The sequence below is a fragment of the Ambystoma mexicanum genome, chromosome 14 (assembly GCF_040938575.1).
Source record: "Ambystoma mexicanum isolate Mex_15411 chromosome 14, UKY_AmexF1_1, whole genome shotgun sequence".
Taxonomy (NCBI): Eukaryota; Metazoa; Chordata; class Amphibia; order Caudata; family Ambystomatidae; genus Ambystoma; species Ambystoma mexicanum.
The window spans coordinates 451,635,800-451,661,666 of record NC_090940.1 but is presented as its reverse complement, the minus strand read 5'-3'; the positions used below and the strand labels follow the sequence as shown (position 1 = coordinate 451,661,666).

At 43.8% G+C, this 25,867-nt stretch overlaps 1 protein-coding gene across 7 annotated transcripts in view; it reads right to left on the bottom strand.

Annotated features, from left to right (window-relative positions):
- The window catches only part of SYNE3 (spectrin repeat containing nuclear envelope family member 3), a 982,841-nt gene that overhangs the window by 54,502 nt on the left and 902,472 nt on the right, over positions 1-25,867 (bottom strand). For all 7 annotated transcript variants that reach the window (XM_069637674.1, XM_069637672.1, XM_069637675.1 and 4 more), the window contains one exon: positions 8,511-8,666. In XM_069637674.1, coding sequence (XP_069493775.1) covers positions 8,511-8,666 — 156 coding nt within the window. The remainder of the gene's footprint in view (positions 1-8,510; positions 8,667-25,867) is intronic.

The window sequence follows — 25,867 nt, the reverse complement described above, 5'->3', positions numbered from 1 at the left end:
TAGGTGGCAAAAATTTTGACCTCCAGCGTGCCCCACATCTGGAACAATAGGTGAAGTTGATCCTTGACAGGTCCCACTCGTGGCAAGAGCGCAACACCCTGCTGAGGGAGTCCGCTAGGGTATTCTGACTCCCCAGCATATGGAGGGGAATGCGAAACATGTTGTGCTGCAACGCCCAATGCCAGAGAGCCTGAGGCTCCTTGGATAGCTGTGGGGACCTGGTTCCCCCTCGCTTGTGGACATAAAACATTGATGTTGTATTGTCGGTGTAGATCCGTACCACCTCCATTGCCAACAGTTGGAGGAAGGATTTCAGGGCCCAGACAATCAGATGCAACCCCAGCAGCCCAGCCCCAATGGGCCCTGGGCTGGTCATAGTTGTTTGCCAGACTGGCCCCTAGATTGGGAGGAGCCACGGCAGTGCTGAAAAGCCCTGTAGGATTTGGACTTCTTCCTATACTGGTCCCCTGAGGAGTACAGTGACTTGTAGGAAGACGAAGACTGGTACGTGGTGCAGTTGTCCTGCAAAGTTCTACCATAATGCCCTTTCCCAGAGCGAAAGGATTGGAGCCTTTGCTGTAGTGGGCCCAGGAACTGAGCGGTCTATGTGTCTGTTTAAATAGACTGCAAAGCCTCCTCCACCATCTTACTGAATAGGTAATTTCCATTGAAGGACATATCTACGACCCGGGACTGGACATCGGGTCGAAAATCTGTGGCTTGAGCCATCCTTACCTGCAAAGGACTGCTCCATTCCAAAGCCGGTCGAACGCCAGTGTCCGCGATGTCCACTGTGACCATGATGGAATGGTCTGATGCCAATTCGCCCTCATGGAAGATGTACATAGCTTTCTGTTTTTTGTCATCCGGCAGAAACTCGAGGATGGGGCCCATTTTATACCATAACTTGCAATCATAACTTGTGAGAATGGCCATTGCGTTTACCGCGCTGATAGTCATGGCTGTGGTTGAAATGATTTTCCTGCCGAAGGCATCCAGGCGTTTGCCCTCCTTGTCCGGGGCAACAGAGAAGGACGACGACAGGTTGGCTGACCTCTTCCTGGTAGCAGCAACAACAATGGAGTTTGCCGTAGGCTGGGTGCGGAGTCATACAGGAGCGCTCTTGGGGGCCCTGTACTTTTTGTCGAAGCGGTCCATCATTGCCAGGGGCCATAGCAGGGTGAGCCAAGGTGACTAGGCCATCTTCCCAGGCATCCTCCAACAGCGGAATGGACATCACTGATTGCCTGCGCTGTTCTCTGCATTTGTAAAGTACACTGTCCTTGCACTGCTCCTAAGGGTAAGGCCAAAAATGTTGGCTGCCCTGGCCATCAACGTGTGGAAAGCCCCTACCACATCAGAGTGCAAGTCTCTGATCGGAATCTCATCCAGTTCCCCATCAGCCGTGATGATATCTTCAAATTCGTCAGTGTGAGCTCAATGTGTGGACGCCACGCCCTCCAGGTGGTACAGATCGGTGTCCGTCACTGTATCTGACAGCTGCTGGGGCTTTGAGTGGTGTTCAACCCTCCTAGGGGGGCGAGGAAAACCATCATCCTACCCGGTTAGCCCAGGGACATCTGCTGGACGCGGTACTGGGACTGGAGCCGGTGCAGGGAGCCTTTGTTGCAAAGTTGTCACCAGCGTGGTTAAGGTGGATAAAATGTCCAGTGACATGTCCCTCTGGGGAGGCAATGGTGGAGCTGGCTGCACCGAAGGCAAGTTGTCCCCCTATGGGATGTGTGTAGGGGTAGTAGTACTGGCAGTCTGATTAGGCTTGCCTCACCCCGTGGAGAACTAGGCTGCCCTCTAGGAGGCAGTGTCCTGTGTGATGGGGAAGATGGAGGTGACAAAACAGCCTCTGCACCCTCAGAGGAAGAGAGACTTGGCTCTTCTACAATGGTCCCTTGTGGTAGTACCGCCACTCCAAGGTTCGGGTATGATGCTCGTGGTCATGCCGCCAGTGCTGATACCGTGCTGGTGAGGGTGTCAGAGACGTTTGACACTATAGCAGTGGTGGTAATCATGTGGGAAGCCTACATTTTGCAGTTATCGACGTGGTTGTTGTTGATTAAGTCTTCGTTGATGGAGTAACGTGTCTGCTTTTCGTAATCGTCGACGGTCGCGTCGGCGGGGTGCCGGTGGACGTTGTCAATGACTTTGGTGTAAAAAACCTGGAGGGAGGCCTGGGCGCCAACAAGGACTTACTTGGTGCTGATTTTCAAAGACAAAGTCAATGGGGTAGCTTTTGCAGCCAACGACGAAGAGTGGTCTGTAGACTTTGACGTGGACTTGCTTGGTGGGGTAGCTTCCCTGGGACAAAGGAAAAGGCTCTGGCTGCTCTTTTCTGTAGACACCCCCTGGGCACTGACTTTAGTTGAAGACCGGTCCTTGTGCTAAGATCTCCGCTCATCGTCAGATGGTTCCTTGTGCTTCCGTTTGATGTTGGCGTGGACTTCATGCGATCTAGACCTCTTACTAGAGGTGGTTCGCTGGGCCATCCTGCCCTGCCGTAGCGAGGCATGGCTCCCTGCCGTAGCGAGGCATAGCTCCATACAGACACGTAGTCAGAGGCCCCACCAGCATCCTCGAGCCACGGGACAAAACGTTGACAATCGCCTAGCATTTTGTTGGAGAATGACTGGCAGATTTCACAATCCTGAATGATGTGGTGAGGGGGAAGGCAGGAGAGGAAGTTGTGTTGGTCTTCAACAGAGAAATGTTTCAATCCGCAGAGAGCACAGGCCTGGAACAGGCTCTTCCTCATAGACTCGGCCATGAGGTAGGCCAGCTTGGCAGACGATAATTTGTCGATGATTACCAACAGTCGGAACGGTCCACAGCCCCAGCAACGTCACCGTCAGTGCCGGTATTCGATTCGACGTTGAAAAGATGACATCTTTTGTCAGAAATTACTTAAAAGTCAATATTTTTTCAAGAATAGTTGAGGAGAGAATACTTGAGGACTCCTTACACTAAGGTACGTTAAGAAATCTGAAGATGGCCAACAGGGGAGGAGTTAAGGGAGGTGTTCCTATTGGCTGTGGTCAGTATGACCCAAGAATGACTGTACTAGAGCACAAAAGAGACTGAAAGTTTTCTGTTTAAGTTTAAACTGCTCTATGTTACCGAGGATTCCCAGCCTGCTGACAGGAAATATTCACAGCATGTGAATCTATGAAAGATCCAATGCTGGAGAATGCGGGTGCCATATTTGAATATCTAAGGTGCCACTATAATTCACTAAGAATAATATGAGATATAAGGATTTCAATATATAGAACACCACAGGAGCACACCATGTAGCACGCTTCTCAGGTAGCTGTGCCCACTCAAGCATGCCATAAAGACTGAGGACCTGGAAAAGGTGCTTATTGGTAAGTCAACACAAATGCGTGCTATGGGTCCCTCATGGGGCAATGCTTGCTAGTTCACATGGGGAGAAAAATACAGGCCTCTGTGGGTTCCTGTGCCTTATTTGCAAAGGTGAAAAGTTACTGTGTGACCTTGTAAGCTATGCCAGAATTCTGGGATTCGCATAGTGAAGGATCAAGAAGACACACAATCTTGTATGTGTACAAAGCATGTGTCATGCCTTATGTACAAGGGAGACCCTGGTCCGGATGATCTCATTGGGATGCTGGTACCATGAAGAGGTGCATGAGTGGCACGACATACATGATGGAGGGCATAGAACATGGGAGTTTTTTGTTCAGAATGATCGAGAAATTCAAATACATCTTTTGTGATCCAGCCCCTATCTACTCCGAATTGGGTACTTCGAGAATATCTTGTTTTTATTTCAGGTGAAGGATCACATCTTCGGGTCTGATAGCTTTCATCATCCTCCAATAGACCTAGAACCATGCTGTTATATTGGGCATTATTAAATACCACTACCTCCTTCCTTATGTGTTGGTTTTATGGTCAGTCTTTGATCTACCATCAGTGTTTGGAGGGCCCCCCCTTTCAGCATTTGAAAGAGTATGCCTACTGTGTTGTTTTCGTGTTTTGAGTCTTAGATGGCTGGAAACAGAATTCTCACACAGAATAAATTCCTTACATTTTTTGGAGTTGATCATTAAAACGGGAGGAGGACAGTTGAGTTGCTCGCTGTATAAAAAAAAACTACGGATAGGAACACCACAATCCACTTCTCCAGCTTTCGCCCTAGGAACCTCAGGGAGAACCCGCCCCATGGGCAGTTCTTGTGCCTCAGACGCAACTGCACCTCATTAGAGGACTATTATGAGCATGCAAATAACCTTAGAACCAAACTGAAACATAGGGGATATCCGAAAAAACTCAGCTCTCATTCGATGAAACAAGCCCTGTTCATACCAAGACTAACTTTGTTGGAACCGAAGGTCCAGAGAGACACAGAAATAATGAATTACGTGTGTTATATATATACACGTGTGTTATAAATATATATAAATATTACAAAAATTATTAGGAAATATTGGCCCACAATTAGTAAATGTATGCCAAATAGCTCTCTACCCCCATTCGCCTTCAAGAGATCTCACAATGTGAAAAGGCTAAACTGGTTCACTCAAGACCAAAACAGGAAAGGGCCACCAGCTCTAATTGGGAGTTGCTTCCCATAAGGGGGCATTTCCTCAGTGGTAATTGCAAGGTGTTTAGACCAACCAAGAAGACACAATCTTTCAAAATTGAGGAGAGACTCTGGTAACTCAGGTTCCTTTCAAATTGCAAAACAGCGAATGTGGTGCACTGCATTCAGAGCCCTTGTGGCCTCGGGTATGTAGGCCAGACAACAAGAGCAGTCCATACTCTAATCAACAAACACGGCTCAAGGATCCAATGCAAAAACATATCTGCGCCACTGGTCCCCCATTTTCTTGAGTACCAGCACTAGGCAGATGGCCTACTTTGGTGGGTACTGGATATTGTGGAATATGTGACGAACCCCCAAAGAATCCTCCTCAATAAAGAGGCATGTCGGATACACCACCTCAATACATTAGGACTGAATGAAGAAATTACTCCGTGGTAAATGAAATCTTTCTAACGATAGCTATTCCTAGGTCTACCCACAGGTACCACTTCTGTAGAGGGATGCTCCATCACTAGGCTGACATACACCAGTGGACTGGGTAATTTACAGTTAACCTACACCGTCAGGACCACACAAGGCCCACACAGGATACCCATACCACCTGTCTCTCATGTATGTCAGGCCATTCATGCTCCTCTTTATAGTGCCACAGTCCGAATTAGATCATCATTCGGATCAGGGCCTCCCTAGTACATAAGGCATGACACATGCTTGGTACACATACAACATTGTGTCTTCTTGATCCTACACTATGCGAATCTGAGGATTCTGGCATAGATTACATGGTCACACAGTAACCTTTTACTTTTGCAAATAGGGCTCAGGAACCCACAGATGTCTGTATTTTTCTCTTCCTACTAACTGGCAAGCGTTGCCCCATGAGGGACCCATAGCATGCATTGGTGGTGACTTATCAATAAGCACCTTTTTTCAGGCCCTCTGCCTTTATGGCATGCTTGGATGGGCACATCTTCCCAAGAAAATTGCTACAGTGTGTGCTCCTGTGGTGTTTTATATATGAAAATCCCTACATCTCATATTACTCTTATTGAATTACAGAGGCATCTTAGATTTGCAAATATGGTGGCTGCATTATCTTAATCATACAGGGGATGTACATCAGCCTTTCCAACCCACTGAACCTTGCAAGACTATATGTCTCCTGCCTCCCCACGTCTGCATCACTATCAGTAACTATAGGCAACCGATGCAAAGCCCCGTGGGCATACAGAGCCATGTTTCACACTTCAGGTAAGTGTGATTTCATGACAGTGGCAACTGATCATAATGTTAGGGCCACAGCGAGGATGAACTAGTAACATACACATTTCTCTGTTCTTTTTCTTCCTTTTCTTTCTCTTATCCACCACGTGAAACCTCAGGAAAAGTGTCTTAAGTACAAGTTCGATTAGTTTCCCTGGCAAGCAACACAATAGCGTAGTGGCGCACCATTTGGAGAAAGATTTTGCATACTAGATAAGTGCATTTTATAATATGGTGACCACTGATCACTATGTTTGGGACCGGTCGAGGACTTTTTTCTTCCCTCGTTACACACCCTTTGCAGGAAAAGTGCATAGAAAGTAAATGTGAACCGAACCTTGATAACCAACGCTAGACAAACAGGCCAGCAGTGCATGGTGTTCCAGATTAATCTGTGAGTTTGGTTTTTCGTAATGGCCTACTGTCCATTTCAGGCCGCGTTTTGTTTGCTGATCACATGTTATAATAGCTGTTGTCTCCCTGTCCTCAACAGTATTCTTTGGAAGCCACCCTTGGAGTGCAGTGTCTTGTGATAAGACCCAGGCTCCTCTAAATCAGAGGGGTGATTTGTCCCCCTCCTGCACATGGTTACTCTAAGTTTAGAGGTATGTTTCCATATCTTCTCTGCATAATACAGGATCACTGTTTGAATTGATTGTTAGAGGTGCCACAGATACAGAAATTTACATCTCCCTGTAGATACTAAACTATGTGCATCACGCATGGGGCACCGCCTATGTAGATGCTCTTATGACAAGAGAGACTTTGGGGTCTCCCCTCCCGGAAGTACATTCTCAGAATTCTTGAGGGTGAGTTCAAGTGCAATGGACGTCACCTCACCTACCTTATAGAGGAATGAGTCATATCATTTTTATTTGACTCTGGTAATGGTGTCCTGTATCCTCTTTTTTGGTGGAGGCATGACAAGGGTGTTTTCTTTGGTGGTAAGGTTTACCTATTAGAACAGACCACAGTGGTTTCATTTAGTTATTAACCTCAATGAGTGATCTTAAGTATTTACTTTATCTTTTGGTCCTCAGGATTTTATGTCGAGACAGATAGCGAGGATTTTGGTGAAATTTTACAGACTGCAAACAGTGAAAAAAAAGTGTCTGTTCTCCCGTCTATTGCCTGACTGACATAACTTCTTTCTGCACAGCTAAATTTTTTATATATGTCTATCTTTTGTTTAATTTATTTATTTTGTGTTTGTCTATTTGTCTGAAGACACGTCATATTAATTGATTACGTTTTGCTAAATAAATAAATAACTTGCAATATGCAAGGCATAAAACAATTAGTTGCTTTACTGATTTGCACAAAGCTGAAATTTGCCTGCCTTTGATGTCGGACTGTCAGGTTTGAGCAGAACTACATTCAAAAGGCTGTCCCCTCCTACAAATAAGAGCTGAGAATAATCTATTTCTAAAAAGAAATCATTTCCTGGCGGCACACTATTTTTTTGTTTATGCTTATACTGCCCCAAATCCTGCCCAGAGTTGGGGACACCTTCAAGTTTATATTATACATAATGCAGGATAACTATAAGCCAAAAGACTCCATGAGGAATAACTCAAGAGTGTCCCAGTGGCAAGAGAAAACATAACACTCACATGCATATTAGCTAAACTCACAATAAAGAGAGGGTGAAATAATTCCAAGCACAGTCCCATCAAATGTAACCCATAATTGAAGAACACTGTCTATTCATTAGCAATGAACACAGATAGGACACCTGTCTTACTCCTTACAAGTACACCCAGACATGAGATACCACACAAGGTCAAATACAAAGAGGTATCCCGGGCTCCTGGCCTAGAAATGAGGGATGGTATCTTCTTTAATTGAAAGAAAAGCAGTCAGTGGACCTCTATCGCACAAATCCTGTCTAGCTCATGTCTTGACGACATGTCAGCTGTCCAAGGTTGGTTAGTAAGAAGCCAACCAATGAAAATCTCCAATGTTACGCCACCCATGCAGTTTGATGCCAGACAATTACATATTGCAGAAATTATGTCTTTTTAACTTTATCACTTTAGAGTTGGTCACAGGAGGAGCCATCAGACAAGCGTTACCCAATTAGAAATGGAACCCCTATTGAATATATATGTAATCACCACTATTAACCAATCGCTGTTCCTCATATTATTTCATAACTAATATTAAAGTATGATGTCAGTTATGACAAATGTTGAATGTAAAAACCATTGTTTTTTATGCAATCAGCAAGAGCTCCAAGAACAATTCAACGATTGCATGTTGTCCCTGCTTTATTTTGATGATAATAAAGCTGGGTTTTGCCTTGCACTTTGTCTCTTTCCCTTATTAAGCCAGGCTTGAACTGGCTCCAGAACCTCTGTGTAATTTGGGACTTTCCATGCCATCTTGACGCATTGATCAATGTTCATGAGTGGAAAGTACTGTTTAATTCAGAAAGAGAAAATCATATTTAAGTGCTTTGGTTGATGCCATAGGGGAGTTACATTTCAGACACACAGGTGGTTGATGGCTGTAATTTTAAGCATTATCTAGACAAGCACTGGGAGTACCAGAACCAAATGTTAGATGGCAGGAGTTGCACTTCCTACCCTACCTTCACAACTAAAAATGTTCGGTGTTTACTCTTAAACCATAGCCAGTAATTAAATAAGGGATTTCATCTTACCAAAATACTACCAGAGTCTTTTAGTTTGGATTTGTAGAGCATCCAGTGGTAACGCAAATCCTCCATTCGCAAGTCTTCTGTGATCCCCATTGCTGGTCGATAAAGACGAAGAGCTTCAAAAAGGTGCTGCCCCTCAGGTATACGCGACTGCAGTACCTAAAAAAAGGAGGGCGTCGGAAGCATGAGTTGTTCAGCTTATCTGTAGCACATGAAAGGTCCATTAAGCATTTCAATTCTTTCTTCTACCGTAGCAACACTTCATTGCTCATTAAACAGAACAAAAACATGAAAGAACTGAAAAATCATCCCAAAATATGTTTTAACCATAGCAAGTCTGTAGCTCAGCAGACTTATAAAAAAACAAAAGGTGATGGCTGCAAGGTTTTGAATCCATCATATCCACGGGCATAGATCTGGGCAACTACCGCACCATTGTTTCTCAGCCTGGCAAGCTTTTACAGAAATGTAAAGACGATTTAAGGAAGCAACATATCTGGGGTTGCTTGTGGTCTCGTGCAAAAGGGCCTAGCAGTTCCGGCTGGACTTGCCCTTTTGGTACGGGACGAAGCCTGATTTGCAAATGGACTTTCCACTTCTGCAATGGCTTGACAGGCTGAAACATGATGGTCTGGATGGTTGGCCAGAGCTATGCCAGTGATTATGATTGATTCAAAACCGCCCAGCCATCCGCTTTTGGTTTTGCTACAGCTCAGTAGACTTCATTAAAATGTGATGACACATACCCACTGTACAAGATAAAAATCTATCCCTGATGTGTCAGTGACTCATTTCAGCTTAAGTCTCTTCCTACCGCTACAAAAGGGTCCACACGTGTGCCTTTCCCACCCCATCAGGGAGACCCAATAGACCACAATAAAAGACATAGAAATGATAGAGCAACAATATAATAACTATAGTGGTTAAGACAACATGCTGCTGCATTTCGATCACATTGAGATAATAAAAGTTGCATAGATTATGAATTCTTTAATATATTGCAAGTAAAAGATCAAGAATAAAAATTCAAAGCGCAGCTTTACAATTAATTAATTTTTATTATAAATTACAATATTAATTTAAATGTTTGAAATTACAGTGGCATTTCCTAATGCCTGACAATTTTGATAATTATTTGATTTTAAAGGAATTTATTCTTATTTACACTTTCAGCTCCATGAGCCTATTGTGACAGCACTAGGGTCTGAAAAATATTTGCAATTAATATGACTATAATAAGAGACTCATTTTACATTAATGATCAAAATGAAACACTCTGGGCCTCAAAACAACATTACAGAAAAATATGTAATCGACATGCATTTGGTGTAATAGACTTAAGACTGTGTTCAGTGCAGTGCCAAATACGTTTGAAGATGAAGGAAAAACAGCTCCATCCAGCACATAACTGGTGGTACATTCTCCATTGCCATATCCCATATCTGGGGGATTTACCATTGGCATAAATTACATCAGCAGCATATCTGCAAATTCCCCATAGGACACCAAAAGTGGGCTCCAACTCTGCCATACCACCATTCATAATATGGCGTTAAATCCACCAGACTGAGTGGTGGTAATTATCTGTAGGAGTGATTGGCAAGGAGTCAGGGAGCAACTAAAGCAACTAAATTGGAGAACAATTTTAGTAAGATATGTGCAAAGAAGTCCTCCAAAATGTTATCTAAAAATAGTACAAGGGCAGAAGCTTGGCATTCTTCAGTGTTTGGAGAAATGTTCGATCTGGCTGCACTTTCTACAGGGTTGAAATATTAAAATGTTAACGTGTGGTCTTCAAATCTTCACTTAGCTCTAAGACGTTGGGTAGATTCCCTTTCTCATAATCCACTATGATAGATTCTCGGGTCAGTGCCCCCCCACTGCTGTATCCAAATTCTAATCCGTTTTCTCAGATCTTGGACTCATTAGTGACATATGACGATTCCGTCCTTTAGCAAACAAAGGATGTTGATCTTAGGGCATCTCTGGATTCTTTCTTTCTTAAACGTTCCACATTAGTGATACACATGTTTCTTGTTATTAATCGATGTTTGTAAATTTGCTTTCATGATTGGAGGTGTCTAGCTATTTGATGTGTGATGATATTCCCTGCATTGATGAGCCCTGGCTTTTTAATTCCTTTTGCAGGCTTCATGCCATGCTTTTGAAGTACTTGTGTGCTTTCAGATACTTCCCTATTTGGCCTCAGCAGTAAATAACACAGTCTTATTTTGAGGTGTAATTTTTTCTGTTCTTTCACTCATCTGTCCTGGCCCCCACATTCATCCTATTTCCCCAGACACCGATGTGCTCGAAATGATCTGCCTCTGTCTGTACATGTTCACCCTGGAAAAACGTGTTTTTACCGACTACTTCGCTAAAGTAGTTCTAAGGTCCTCGATGTTCTTTTATTTACTGAATTTCCCATTGAGTCTGCCATCACTGCATCTCTTCACACTGGCTTCTGGGTTACAGACATGTTCGAAATTGGTCAACATAGGTTCCTTTGCTCTTGCCCTTCTACTTCGGCCTCCTCTTTGATATTCCCAGAGTAGCCAATGGCTGTGCCATTGTACAGTGACAACACCGGAAATAATTTGTCATCACTTTGCATTTGTTCCGCTCCCACTTGAAATTATCTTGCATTATTGATGGTGGAGCTATTTCTATAGTTCTTCAGTTTCATTTTGTCCCTTTCTAGTCAGATGCCTCCTCTGTATGGTACAGGGCGCCAGGCCCAAAGAATGAGGTTACCTGGCACTTACTATGTTTCCTCAGGCTGGGGTTTGATTTACACCATCTGTGAAGCATCTATAAATTCTAAAGCTTCTCAAACTACTTGGATTGCCAAGTCTTCCTTCCTCATATTGCCTCCTTCTCCTTGCACTCCTTTCCAAAACCTCTAGAAGACAGTAGGGGACAGTTAATGAGACAGGGTTTTTTAGGAGAAATCTCAAATTGCTAAGAAGTCTGACAGGTCCTTTTGAATAGCTCAGTGATCTTTTGTTGAGATGCAAGTAGGAGATGTTTCTATATTGCTGCCAATTCCTTTCATGCTGATTTTGTGCAATGCATTTTGTGCTTGCTTTGCTCTATAGGCTCTTGTAACAGACATGTTCAATTCGTAGCTAGATGCTGAAAAGTAAGTGTTAAGATGGCTAGGGGCCAAAATGGACAATTTCACCAGCTAACATGAAAAGCTTGCAAGTGTTACCAACAAGGTAGGTTGATACACAATGGAGTGAGGTGAAAAGAGTGGCTGGGTTTGATTTGGGCTAGCTCTTGCTAATTGGCCAGCTTTATGGCCAGATAAATGGCAAGCTTTTAAACAGGTTTGTAGGCAGATTGTTAGAATAAGCTAAGTAAATTCAGTATAATGTGTGTAACAGCTTGGTTAGCAAGCAGTGCAGGGGTAGAATTGGGACAGGCTTTGAACCACACTCTCATAATGCTTTCACAGAGGTTTGAACTGTAATAGCCTTATTTACAGGAGCTCTGGTATGGTGATCTAGGGGCTTCTTAACAATTCATACAACTCACTCCTCAATCTTTGCAGCACCTTCCTTTTTCCTGCTCACTCTCGTTTGTCCTTTTATGGCATGTTCTGGCTTTAGGTCTCACAGACTGGGGCCTGTCTGAGCATTGCTTACTCTGAATACCCAAGTTGTCATGCAACATGTCACTAGTGAAGATCAAGCCGCAGATGGAAGATCCTCCTATACTTTGGCTACACACTAATTTCAGATCCAGCATTTGGTAGCCAGCAGTAGGCAGCAGCCTTGGTCCCAGCGGCTTTAACAGCAGCAGCATTCCAGGCCTATACAAAGCTGAGCAGTATGCCATAACGTGCATGTGCATGTCAGGACAGTGCACGCAGAGCCACTTCTGTGTCTCTTCCTGTGGCCTACAACCATGAGCAGTCTACTATTAAAGAGGAAGTTCTACCGCTTCACGAGAATGAGAAAAGTAAAAAATGTGGTTGCCTGAAAGGTGTGATTGGATTCTAATTACTGAGGTACATCCTTGTACAGGCCCCAACTTTGTGGGGTCGCCTTTTGGTCTTTGCAGCGACAGAAAATGGTTCAATGGGATATTGCCGCAGCCCACTCCGCATGACGCAATCTGGACCCACTTCCTGGTCCTTCATGAACGAGAGGTTAGGTTATGTGCCTTGACTATGGGTGTGCAGTTACGGTCCCCCTCTGACACGCTTTTTTGACCCTGTTAATCGCTGGTGCATGGTACACACCCTCTGCTCATCCATTTTTCTTTTCTGTCCCTGGGATGGGTCCCATTTTGGTTAATGTAAACAAAAAAATAAGTGTTTATGTTTTTGTTGCCATGTTGAAGGTACCCAGTTACTGCATGTGTAATTATAGTGACGGCTTGTTGCCTTTATTTTCTCCAAAGGTTATGTTCTCTTTATGGAGGTCATATTTGAGTCTCCACATAATTCGGTGGCGGGGACATGTACGTTTGCACTTACAAGCGTGTAAGCCGCCTTTTGCGCTCTCCTCTGCACTACGCTGTGCAAATTGAGTAAATGATGCTTGCTATGAAGAATAGTATTGGACACGTCTGAAGGATAGCCAGTGTGTGCATTAAATTGATCTGGGAATGGTCATTTGTGCTGCACCTTTAAGGTTAGCCCACCTTTTCAACCCAGATCTACACTGGCAATCCTTCCATTACACATACAAATCCTAATGCAGGCTTTGTATCCTGATATTGCAGTTAGTAAACAGCGGTTAGTAGATTACATAGAACCAGGAAGATATCTAGTAAGATTATAAAGGTAGCCGGTCCATGGCGCCTAGAGAATCCTACTATCCCAAATCCTATTGTAACCACCTGTAAGATATCCTAGGTCAGTCAGTCTATTGCGTTTAGAAGACTTGAGGGTCCCCAAACCCCTCACCCGCATAGTGCCTAGAAGAGTCTATAATGGTAACTAGTCTTTTTTCCACAGACTTTCTGACGACACAGCGACTTGAAAGATAAGGCCCATTCGGGCTCTTGGTACATATAAATGCACCACTTCGGCATGCATGGCTATCCATCCACTCACAGTAGAATGCAGCTATGACCTAAGACAAAAATCAGGCTAGCTGGGCACTTCCATGTTTTTAAGCCTACTTACACCAAACTATACCTTAACAACCCTGACATCAGTATGCAGCCAAGACGTATGACAAATTTGGGCAGGCTGGACACATAGCGAGTCTCTAGCACTCAGTCCATCTCCTAACTCCTCTCACCACCCATCCACATGGGCTGCTTTCTATCAGAGCCTGACCAGCCCAGCTAAGCCTTATTTGTAAAAATGCACACACGCATTCTAATCCTACTCCGTGACCGCCAACACTCTGGATAGTGGTGAGCATAGCCGCTTTCTAAGCAGTTGACCCAGAAAGGGGTAAAGTAATGATCGGGCGTAGCCTCGCATATTACATCATAATCATATGGTACACTCATTCTCAGAGTTAGAGATGTGAGGTACCAACTGTGCTCTGTGCACATTGATTTTTGGTATTGTGTTACTGGCACTAATCCCACCATGCCGGAGATACAAGCATATTTTTCTAAATTGTCGGTTTATCTTGAAACACAACTCTTTGCTGTTGCAAACTGGTCATCTGAATACATAGTAACAAGGGAAGACAGGATTAGTACTGAAGTTCAGAAAGAGGCCCCGAAAAGATTTTTGATGAAGGAAGTATTGTGCAAACGTGTTTCCTTAGACTGTTCCAAGCATCAGAGCGTAAGTAAGGAAGAGAGAAATTATATTATCAGATTGTGCGCCAAGCTGTGGTTTCTGCTACACAGATCCATAAAGTTGCGAGGGAAAGACTTTGAGGTCTTTAGCAAGTTGCAATGTGATTTAGATGCAGAACGAGTGGAATTGATACAGATGGGAAAACATGGGGAGTTGGACACACAATTGCAGGCCAAATGTAGTGAGTTTGGTGCCTAGCTGGCCCACAGAGACAAACAATTTGCTGAAAGTGAGGAAGAGTTAATTCATTTAAATACAGTATTAGATGGAGTAAGACAGGACAAAGATGTTGCAATTCCCGAAATTCAGACCATTAGAAAAGATAATATTGAAAATGATAAGGAATTCCGTGCCATGGAACAGGAAATATTTACTTTACTGGATGAGAATGTAGAAAGAACTAAAGCAGTTGACCGCTGTCAGGCGCAGATTAAAGAGTTACAAGGAATAATCACTAAAGTCAGGGATGAGAATTCAACTTTTTGCCATGAGGCACAGCAGCTTCATGCGCCGTGCAGAGAACTGAAACAGCAAATCTTTAATTTTAAGTCGCAAGAAAAGCAGCAGTGCATCATGTTCACTGAAGCTGAATTTAATAACAGCCCTAGCCAGGGAAATTTGCCAGCAGCTGTCCACCTGACCAGGCCTGGCTATGATCCAATACTAGGGTCTGAATCACCCGCAACTGCTCACGCACATTCTCACCCACAAGAGAATAGGAGTGAGGGACAAAATGATACATCCCAGAATGCACCATGTAGTCCTTTAAAAAGTATGAAATCTATCAAAAGTCTGATCAGACCATTCAAAAAAGAAGGTGATAACTGTATAGACGATCTGGAGATAGTCCATCATATATTTAAAACCCTTCAAATCCCTAAGGAAAGGGAACAATATAGGCGGTATCACCCTGGAATTCACTTCTGCTGGTGTTATCCGTGGTCTGAGTGAACAGGAAAATTTGTCATGGGCAGATTTTGAGAAAGAAATTAGACACCAATTCTCGCCCTATCAGTCTATACAGCAAGCCAGGAAAGCTGCTTGTAGCATGTCTGCACAGCCAAAGGAATCCCTCGGCAGTTCTTCCAAAACTTAAATGGGGCATTCTCAAGTTTTGATGTGACCTTTAACCCTAATTCAGTAGAATTGAAAACTGTGTATTTCTATGGGCTCCAAAATAAATGGTCTCTCAATTAATCTGTGAATTTGACAGGGAAAAACACTTAGAATGGACCATTAAATGAGAAAGAAGAGGGACCTAAACATAAAGAGACCAAATCAAAAACTAAGGAATCCACACCAGCAATTGTAGAGGTAAAATCTGTAAAGATGCCGCTACAATCAGCCCAAAGTCAGACAAAGAATGACATGATGCATAATCCAACGGGTGTGGCTAAAGAGAGAACACCACCCCAAACTCCTATGTTCCAATCCATGGATCCCAGCAATAGACATTCTTACATAAGTCCTCTGTACCTTGGTAATTCTCCCAGAGTGGGATTTCACCATGATATGCCAGGCCTAAATAACAATCAAAATCAGATGTACAACGGTCCATACCAGACATTAGGTAGATTAGATTTGACCCAAACACAATGGTGTATGGCCATCAAGAAAGACTAAGGTATGTGGATAGATTCATTGAAAAGGCAAATTAGCATAGGGAACAGTTCTCACCAAATAAAACAAAATATGAACTATGTATCTAGCCTCCCCACCACAAGTTGACCATGGTCATAGAATGGTCACCCCACGTTCCCCACCTCCTGTGTCACGATAATTCAGGGGAAACACAAACAGAAATAAATCTCCTGAAAGGTATCAGAACAGGGCTAATCAGGGTGGATTCAACCGTTACAGGCTTAGACCACAAAGAGAGGAATTCAGAGACCTGGACAGGTTTCAGTGCTTAGAGGCCCAGGTTAAAAGATTGTCTGAGCAAATAGGGAAATGATGTGCAGTTCAAAAACAATAACCAAATGAAAGTGCAGAAGGTAATAGGAGTGATCTTGCACGTACCGATAACAAGTGTCTAGCTAGTCATTACTGCCACGATGAGAACACAGATGCCTATGAATCACCTTTGAATAAAAATACTGAATTGCTTGCCGATTTAAAAACAAGAAAACACATGAATGAAAGTGAGACAGGGAACACTAACACACACAAAAAAGGAGTGTGGTTTAACTTGGATTTGAACCAGACTATTCAGGTGTGTGAAAATGAAGAAAATGAAGAACAAAAGGAGGAAAATTAACTAGTAAAACCCAAAGGGCAGAGAGATAGATTTAAAACGAATGTGCAACACGAAAATGAAACACAGAATGAGGAGTTAGGATCAGCTGGTAGTTTATCCTTACTTGATGACCAAAATACTGTTTATAACCCCACAGAAATGAAAGTTACCCAAAAGACAGATGCGGGTCAATTACCTGAGGAGTATTTTGAACCACAGATATTCCAAGAGACTGAAATTACAAGTACCGGCAACATGCAGGTAAGTGTCACACACCAGAAACTGACATGCTGACACATGACACTTGTAGAAGTACACAGCCAATAGGTTCCAGAGTGGAGGTAAGTAGAGAGGACCCAGACAATGGGGAAAGAACAATGAGGGAATGCGGAATGAACACTAGCGGTCCCAAATCAGAGGGGCAATCATTGGCTATACTTCAAATTGGTTCTGAGTCCAGGAAAATAGACAAAGAAATTCAAAAGGAAATGGGCAAAAAGGAGGGTAAAATGTCATTTCATAGGCCCCTTTGCCTAGTAAAAAGCCAGACTGCTCTGAGAAAAGTAAGTCCTGAGATCAGAAACCATTCACACTTTCTATGCGTACTAGAAGAATCTGAGGACAGAAACTATTCTCCCATCACTGTTCATGAGAAATGTAATGTATTTGCAATGATTGACACAGGTGCCCAAGCAACAGTAACTCCTCGGGAACTAATGCAAAGCATAAATGAGGGTAAGTCCCGACAGAACTGTATAAAGGTGAGGCAGAGTGAAGGCCCTGTGTACAACTTCAATGGGGTGGAAATACCTGTCGAAGGTGTCACTGAGGTTGACATAAAGATAGGGAAGCATAGAATGAGACAAGTGTTGGTGACACCCATTTCAATGAAATTATACATGTGCTCAGTCAGCTACAGAAGGCTGGGGCAAATGTATCTCTACAGAAAGCACAGTGGTGTGGAAAAATGGTAAACTTTCTAGGCCATGAAGTGACAGAACATGGGTTAAACTCACAGGAGAAAATGGTGGAAGCAATTCAGAAACTCAAAGATCCCACTAATTTGAGAAGTTTAAAAATCTTATTAGGAATGACGAGTTACAACAGGAAATGTATTTCAAATTATGCAGAGATCACACAACCCTTGACCAAACTACTGAAGCAGAGTGTACCCTGGAAATGGGAAAAGGAACAAAATGAGGCAGTGGCCAAGTTAAAAGACTGTCTGGTGAAAACGCCATGTTTGGCATATCCAATAAAAAAACAGGATTTCTTTGAAGAAATAGAATTCACAGATCAATGTATGCCAACAGGGCTATATCAAAAACATGATGCAAATAACAAAACCATTGCATATGCCAGCAAGGCATTATCACAGGTAGAGACCAAATTTAGTGAATGTGAAAAGGCACTACTGACCAGTGTCTGGGCATTGCAACATTTCCGACCCATAATTCAAGGGGAGCGGGTGATTGTTGAAACAAATCATCAGCCTTTACAATTCTTCCAAAGTAAAAGGATCAGATCAGGGAATTTAGCCCAGTCATGAATCACTTCATGAACGTTAGCGCTACAGGGATTTCCAGTGGAAGCAAGATATGGACAGAACAAAAAGAGCCCATTTGTTCAAGGGCTAGCAGACTTACATGACTGTGCATCAGAAGACAGAGTTAGAAATGAGTTTAAATGTATTTGAGCAATCTCCACACAAAGCTTTCAATTAAGAGATGTGTAAGAAGCTCCCAACCGTGTATGCAGATGGATGGGCATATCACGTGGAACGTGATTCTGAAAAATAATTTGTGGCAGAAATAGGAAAGTGGTGGATCAAATGCAATGGCATACCAAGATTAAGCATGAGGTTAGGACCCAAAAGCAGTCAAGTTGAGGAACTGGCTGCCATTTATAATGCAATATCTACAGCTGTGGAATATAAATGTAAAGAAATAGCATTAGTCACTGATTCTGATTATTGTCAAACCAGTTTTGTGGAGTATTTGCCCAGCTGGAAATTGGAGGGAATGCTCACATATAACAAAAACACTTAAACATGGCAAAATGATCCAAGCCATAGACAGACTTGTTTCAGAAAGTAACATGATCATCCATTGGAGAACGATACGTGGTCATTTGAAAACACCAGGGGAAGATAAGGAGGATAATGATAAGGCAGATCAATTAGCGAAAATTGGGGCTGTGATGGGTGAGTTATTTGCCATTGAACACCTGCTGGGTGAAATCCAGGTGGATGCGATAACACACTCCAAATCTCAGAAAACGGTTGATCAGCCCATGGCACTGTGGAATTTTGATACTCCTGATCAAGACTTGGTTAAGGCACAAAAAGAGGATGTTATTTAAGGGCCATTTTACAACTAATTGCTAGATGCAGAGCAAAATCCTTTGAATGAGGAAGATAGCAAAGGGAAAGAGGAACTGAAGGTGTTGTTGAAAAACAAAAAGAGAATTTCTTTACAAGATGGGCTGATGATTAGGGGATCTGTGTCAGGCCAACTCCAATTGGTAGTGCCTTTGTCATTTCCGGGATTGATGTTACATCATGCCCATGATGCCACAACTGTGGGCCACACAGGTTCCCAGAAGATTTTGGAAATCTTAAAAGATTATGCCTATTGGCCACATATGTCACAGGATATAGAACTCTATACCAGGGAATGTTTAGTGTGTACACACTTTCAGCCTACTTCTCTGACTCAGAGAGCACTATTAATGAAAAGAGGTTTTAACGCTCCCATGGTCAGACCTGCAAATCGATTTTATAGACCCTGTGCAAAGGTCAGCAAGGGGAAACCGGTACAGGCTGACTTTCATTTGTTTAATGTCTAAATGAGTGGAATGAATTCCAGCCTCAGAATGCAGTGCGCAAACCGTGGCCACTCTGATAGTCAATCATATGTTTTCAAGATTTGGATAACCTCATAGAATAGAATCAGACTGTGGAAGTCATTTCACTAGTGCAGTAATCACAAAAATTTGGCAAATGTTGGGTGTGAAGAGAAGATTGCACATTTCATATCAGCCCTCCTCTTCAGGTCGAGTAGAATGGTGTAACAGCTCAATAGCTCATATGTTAAAAGTGTAGCTGAAGCCGGATCTATCTGGGATCTGCAACTTCCTTTGGTGTTAATCGCTATTAGGTCAACACCATCTAGATCAACAAATCTTAGTCCACATGACATTTTGACAGTAAGGAAGATGGTTTAGCCACAGCATCTGCTTTACAGAACTAACGAACAGGTTCTTGTAAATGCAACCACAATCCATGAATATGTGGAAGAACTGAGAAAGCACTTGAAACAAGCTTTTGCCTTTGCATAGCAGAATTTGGAAAAAGCCTCTGACAGTGCAAAATCGTACTATTATAAGAAAACATGTAGAGATATAGAGTTTCTCTTGATCATTAACATTCGGCTGAAACTTATTGAGATAGACATACTCTGCTGTAAATGGGAGAAATTAAAATTGACTCTTTGGGGGCAAGGTTAATGTAGTGAAAATGACCCTACTTCCTAAATTGGTATATATTTACAATATGCTTCCGCTCCCGAACAAACTTCTTTTGAACATTAATAAATGGCTGAATAGATTTCTGTGGGGAGAGAACGGCCGTGCACAAATTCCAAAAGATGTTCTTCAAAGACTGGTTGTTGTCTTTGGCTACTCTGATATAAACAGATATCATTCTACGTTTGCATGATGTACTCTGCATCACTGGATTATACCTGACCAAGTAAATTGTGCAGGTTGGATTAACATTGAGAGAGAAGCTGTTTCACCCATGCCCATTGATGTGGCTATATTTGCAGAAAAAAGGCTGCCAGCCAACTTGACTCCCCCATTCATAAAACATGTGGTAAAAGAATAGAAGAAATGTATTGTGACTCGAGGCGAAAAATAGTTACTCTGTGCGGACTCTAGTTTGTGGAAAAATCTGGCTGTGCAGCAAAATAATTGTGCTTTGTCATGGATTTCTTGTCAAAAAGCGGGCATTCGGAGGATTGGGCAGGTTCCTGATGGTCGGCACATGCTTGATTTTTAATTCCTACATTTTAAATATAAGTTAAAGGCAGGAGAGATTTGTCGTTATAATGTACTGAGGGATCTATTCGCTAATATTCTATCACAATTAAATGCTACAATGCATGCCTCACCTGTGATCCTGCACTTATCTAAAACCATGCCTCTATCAGCTTCCACATTACACAAACTTATACCGACTCAAGAGTTTACACTAGCAACACAATGTGGTAGAAATAATTGGAATGTAGATTTGGGCTGTTTGTTGTCAGACATTATTGGGCCTCATTACGACCCTGACAGACACCCATGCCTGTAATGCAGGCACGGCTGCCGCCAGAGTCGTTTTTTTTCCGGCGCCCTGGAATAGGCAATTACCGGGGTATTACAACCCCGGTGGACTCGGTAATTGCCCATTCCAGGGTGCTGGAAAAAATTATTCCCCATACCCATTTGAGCCCCATAGGGCTCAATCGGAATGGGGAAGCCGCATGCACATGCGCCATTTGTAAATGGTGCCGGTGCATGCGGCATGCTGTGCTCGCGGGTGCCGCTCTACCCGCCTGGTCCGACCTGGTGGGCAGAAAGGCACCTGCGAGCACAACTCATAGTTTGACGGTCCAGGAACTACAGTACCGGCAAGCTTACTGGTACTGTAGTTCCCGGACCGGCAAACTTGTAATGAGGCCCATTGAGTGGAACCACATTTGTGCAGGACCAGCTAAATATAATACAACGTTTTTTATTGTTTTTTACACATAAAGAAAACATACATCTCGTGCAGCGAGGTAACGATTATGTCCGTTTCCCACCCACCAACAAATGCACTCCACGTACCCATTACAATGAAGCTTCTTAGCACTGCCAATTGCATTTGTTATGCCATTAGTATGTGATTTTCGATCTCTGTGCATGTCCTTGGATGTTAGCCCAATTACTGACGGGGGCTACCTCTCAGTGTGCGTCTTCCCACTTTTGCCAAATTTTTGGGCCTTTCTCAGGACAGCCCCTGGCTGTGTAGACCCTCTTCTCCATTGCAATACAAATGTTCACATCCGTGGTCCATTGCTCATAGCTTGGTGCCGTTTCAGAGCCCCAGAGTTGCGCTATATTTCTCTTGGTTAACGCAGTGGTTGTGAATAAGAGCAGTTTTTCGTAGCATGACAGTTCGACCTCATCTTCTATCCCCAGCAGTAACAGTTTTGCATTTCTATGGATCTCCCAGTACCCTTGAGAGATCATCGCAGCACTGCTGCCAGTATTGTTGGATTATGGTACAGTCCCATAGTATGTGATAGTATGAGCCCTCTTCTCGTTTGCATCTCAGACAGGCTGAAGAGGTGATCCTACCCCATTTGAATATTGCTACCCTCGGGTAATATATTCTATGCAGTACTTTAAGTTGGATCAATCTTAGCCTGGAGGAGATTTCCGTTTCTCTGGGGAACATCAGGGCAGTTACCCATTCCTCTGGGAGTATGTCACCCACGTCCCCCTCCCACTTGGCTTTCAGGCTCGACAGCTCCCCCGTGGCAAAGGATGTTATGGCACTGTACATGATGGATGTGACTTAGTTTTTAATCATATCCGGAAATAGGTTACGTTCTAAAGGGGTATAATCAGGCATGTCAATCATCTCAGGGAGATGGGCCTGTAGTGCATGCTCGAGTTGTGTGTAGTGATAGTGCTCATTTATCGGCAGAGCGAAGGTAGTGATTAGGTCTGCAAATGGTATTATTTTGTTCCCTTTCACTACGTCGCCAATTTTAGTGATGCCCAATTGGGTCCAAGAGTGCCATTTTGGAAGTTTATTCACTTCCGGGAGTAGTTTGTTATTCCACAACGGTTGTGCTGGGGTCAACTTTTTGTCCCAGCCTAAGTATTTGTGGGTGTCTGTCCATGTTAGGGATATGTGTGACAGCATGGAAGGGGCAGCAGATGGGTCTTTTTTCCGGTAGAGGTATCTTAATACGGATCTTTCATATCGGTTGGGATCTTGTTCTCTGTTGTGTGGTAATGTTGTGTCCGCATGGAGTCTGTCGTTCACTATTGCCATCTGACTAGCCCAGTAGTAGGTTTGCAATCGGGGCAGTCCAATTCCGCCTTCCCATACAGATCTTTGTAGTGTGGTTAATGCTAAGCGAGGGTGACCTCCAATCCATAGCAGTTTTCTGAGCGTCTGTTCTATTTTATGGAATTCGTTGGGCGCTATAGGTAGTGGCGCGTTTTGAAGTATGTAGAGGAAACGGGGGAGCGCCATCATCTTAAAGAGTGCGGCTCTGCCTAGTAGTGTTAGTGATAGGGACATCCAGTGACGGACGTCTTCCTTGAATCTCGTCATTATTGGGTACAGGTTTTTGGGCACATAGTCTGTTAGGTTATTCGTAATTTGGATGCCTAGGTATCTGAATTGCTCCTTTTCCACACAGTATGGACACTCGTCTGGCACCGCGCTATCTATTTGCTTCAGTGGGAATAGTATGGATTTAGTCCAGTTGACGCAAAGGCCGCTAAACGCATCGTATTTTATTAGTAATCGCGTCACTATGGGGCAGGATTTGCGTGGGTCTTTCAGATATACTAACAAGTCGTCTGCATATAGGGATACCCTGTCCTCCCAGTCGTCTGACCATCTGAAGCCGCTCCATGTTTGTGTAGATCTTAATAGAATTGCTAATGGCTCAATTGCTATTGCAAAGATTAGGGAGGACAGGGGGCACCCCTGTCTCGTGCCCTTGCCTAGTTGAAAGGGATTGGAGACATGCCTGTTTACCTTTGTGACTGCTTCGGGGCGGTTGTATAGCAGTTTGACCCAACTCATGAAGTACGGTCCTATGCCCATGCGTTGCATAATGGCCCATATTGCCTCCCAGTAGATAGAGTCGAACGCCTTCTCGAAGTCTATGGCAAGTAAAGCCAGGGGGTCCTGTATCTCAGGTAGCTTCTCCAGTGCTGTGTGTAGCCTGTATATGTTTTGTCTAGTGGATCTCTGTGGCATGAATCCACACTGGTCTGGATGTATTAGTGTGTGTATGACCTGTTGCAGGCGGTTGGCTAGTGCTTTTGCCAATATTTTGGCCTCGCAGTTTATGAGAGAGATGGGCCTGTAGGAGCTACATTTATCGGGTGGCTTATCTGCTTTGGGCAGGACTATAATTGTGGCTTTCCTTAAGTCAGGAGGGAGACAGCCCTGTGAGTGTGAGTGTTGTAGTAAACGAAGTAAGTGTGGGGAGATTACATTTGCGCCTATTTTTTTCCATGTTTCAATGGGGAAGCCGTTCGGGCCTGGGGTCTTGCCCGATTGGAGTTCTGACATGGCTTGGGTTAGTTCTTCCTCAGTGATTACCTGTTCTAGTAGAGTAGACTGCTCTGTGTTTAGGGTGGGGAGAGTGATCTCCTCCAGGATGTCCATTACGGGTGGTGAGGTTGGTGCTTTGCATAACTCAGTGTAGTATTTTGCAAAACCCTCCGCTATGTCTACGTCTGTCACTAATAGTTCTGATTCTTCTGTTGTCAGTTGCCTGACCTGGCTGAAACCCAGGTCTCTACGTTCCAGCCATGCCAGCATTTTCCCGGCTTTGTCCCCTGTTTCGTATATCTTTGCGCACATCGCAGTATGTGCCTGCTTTGCATTGTCTAGGGCTATGTGTTGAAGTTGTGTCTGCGCTAGTTGTAGTGCGCGATGCGTTTCCGAATTGTCACGGGTTAGGGGATCGGTCTCTGCTTTTTGCACTTTCGCTTCGGCATGGCGTATTGCTTCTAATTGTTTTTTATTATGGGCTGTGGTCCAGGCTATTATTTCCCCTCTGAGCACTGTCTTGAATGCCTCCCATAACGTTACCGGGTTATCCACTGAGTCAGTATTCATCTCAAAATATTCTTCAGTGGTCTTTTGGACGTATTCAACTAGCTCTGGGAAGCCTAGGTAGTAGCTGTTCAATCGCCAGCTGGGTGGGGGGATCCACCTGCTGGTGTTAAGTGTTATTATATGTGGGGAATGATCCTATATACCTCTGGGGAGAAATTGTGCCTCACGTGCTTCGTGCATGTTATTTAGTGGCAGCAGAAAATAGTCCAGCCTAGACAGCGAGGCGTGTGCACCAGAATGGTATGAGTATTCCCTTGTGACAGGGTGCAGCATTCTCCATACGTCTTGCAGCCCCAATGCGCTAGTGAATGTGGCAAGTTTTGTACGTGTGTTCGGGTTTCTGGATCTTCTATGCTTTCTATCAAGGTCCACGTTCATTACCTCATTAAAGTCTCCCCCAATCAACGTAAGGTCTGCAAGATTATTCATAATTAGAGGCGTAATGTCATTGGTCAGGGGGGTTAGTAGGTTAGGAGGTGCATACACCGCCAGCATAGTCACAGAACGTTCCCCAATTGTACCTGTCGTGAGCACAAACCTCCCTCCCATGTCTTGCGTAATGGATGCAGGCACAAAGGGGAGTCTTTTGTGTACTAGGATCAGTACCCCTCGTGACCCCATGGTAAAACCGGCGTGGAATGCTAGTCTGTAGTTGGTGCGTCTAAAGAATGAGCAATTGGTACCGGCTAGATGTGTCTCCGTCAGGAATGCCACATCCGGGGAGTGTCTATTCAGTGTTTGCAGTACTAGACGTCTTTTAATACAATTGCCGAGCCCATTTACATTCCATGTCATCACTCGGATTGTCCTGTTTTTGTTCACGTTAGTGATTCCCGCCATTTGACACGTGTATGGATGACAACTGTGTGCGTCGGGCCCTCGATAGTATTGTGGTGTTTCATACTATAATAATATCTGCCATGGCTAAGGGCAGGCTGGTTTCCTGTCAGAACATGTGTTTCCATGTGGACTGCTGGCAAGAGTGGAGTGACAATTGGTGTGCTAGGGATGGTGTGCTTCTTAACATTATAGATGGTGTGGTTTCCTGGAACATAACTAACATAAAACAAATTCCCACCCTCCCTCCCTATACTACTCCCCAACATGAAGTATCTGTCGCCCTAACTCTAATGGCGCCAAACAACTATATCGCCAGATTAACTTAGTGTGAACTGTTTACACCTTCCTCTCGACTTACTGTTCTTTAGCAAGTCTGGTGTTTCGAGTCTCAAGTCTTGAGTTGAGGGCGTGGCTTTGGCCGATACAATGAGTACTCCCGTGCCTCGCGGGCCGCATGCCGTATTTATATCGGTGTGGCATGATAGCCCATTAAATGGGCCGCGACGGAGTAGTATTTCTTGTTAGTGTCACTGTTTCAGCCCATTTCCTCTTGTTGTGGTGGTTCCTGCATCAGAGGTTGTGGAGCTGGGCGCCTTCTGTCT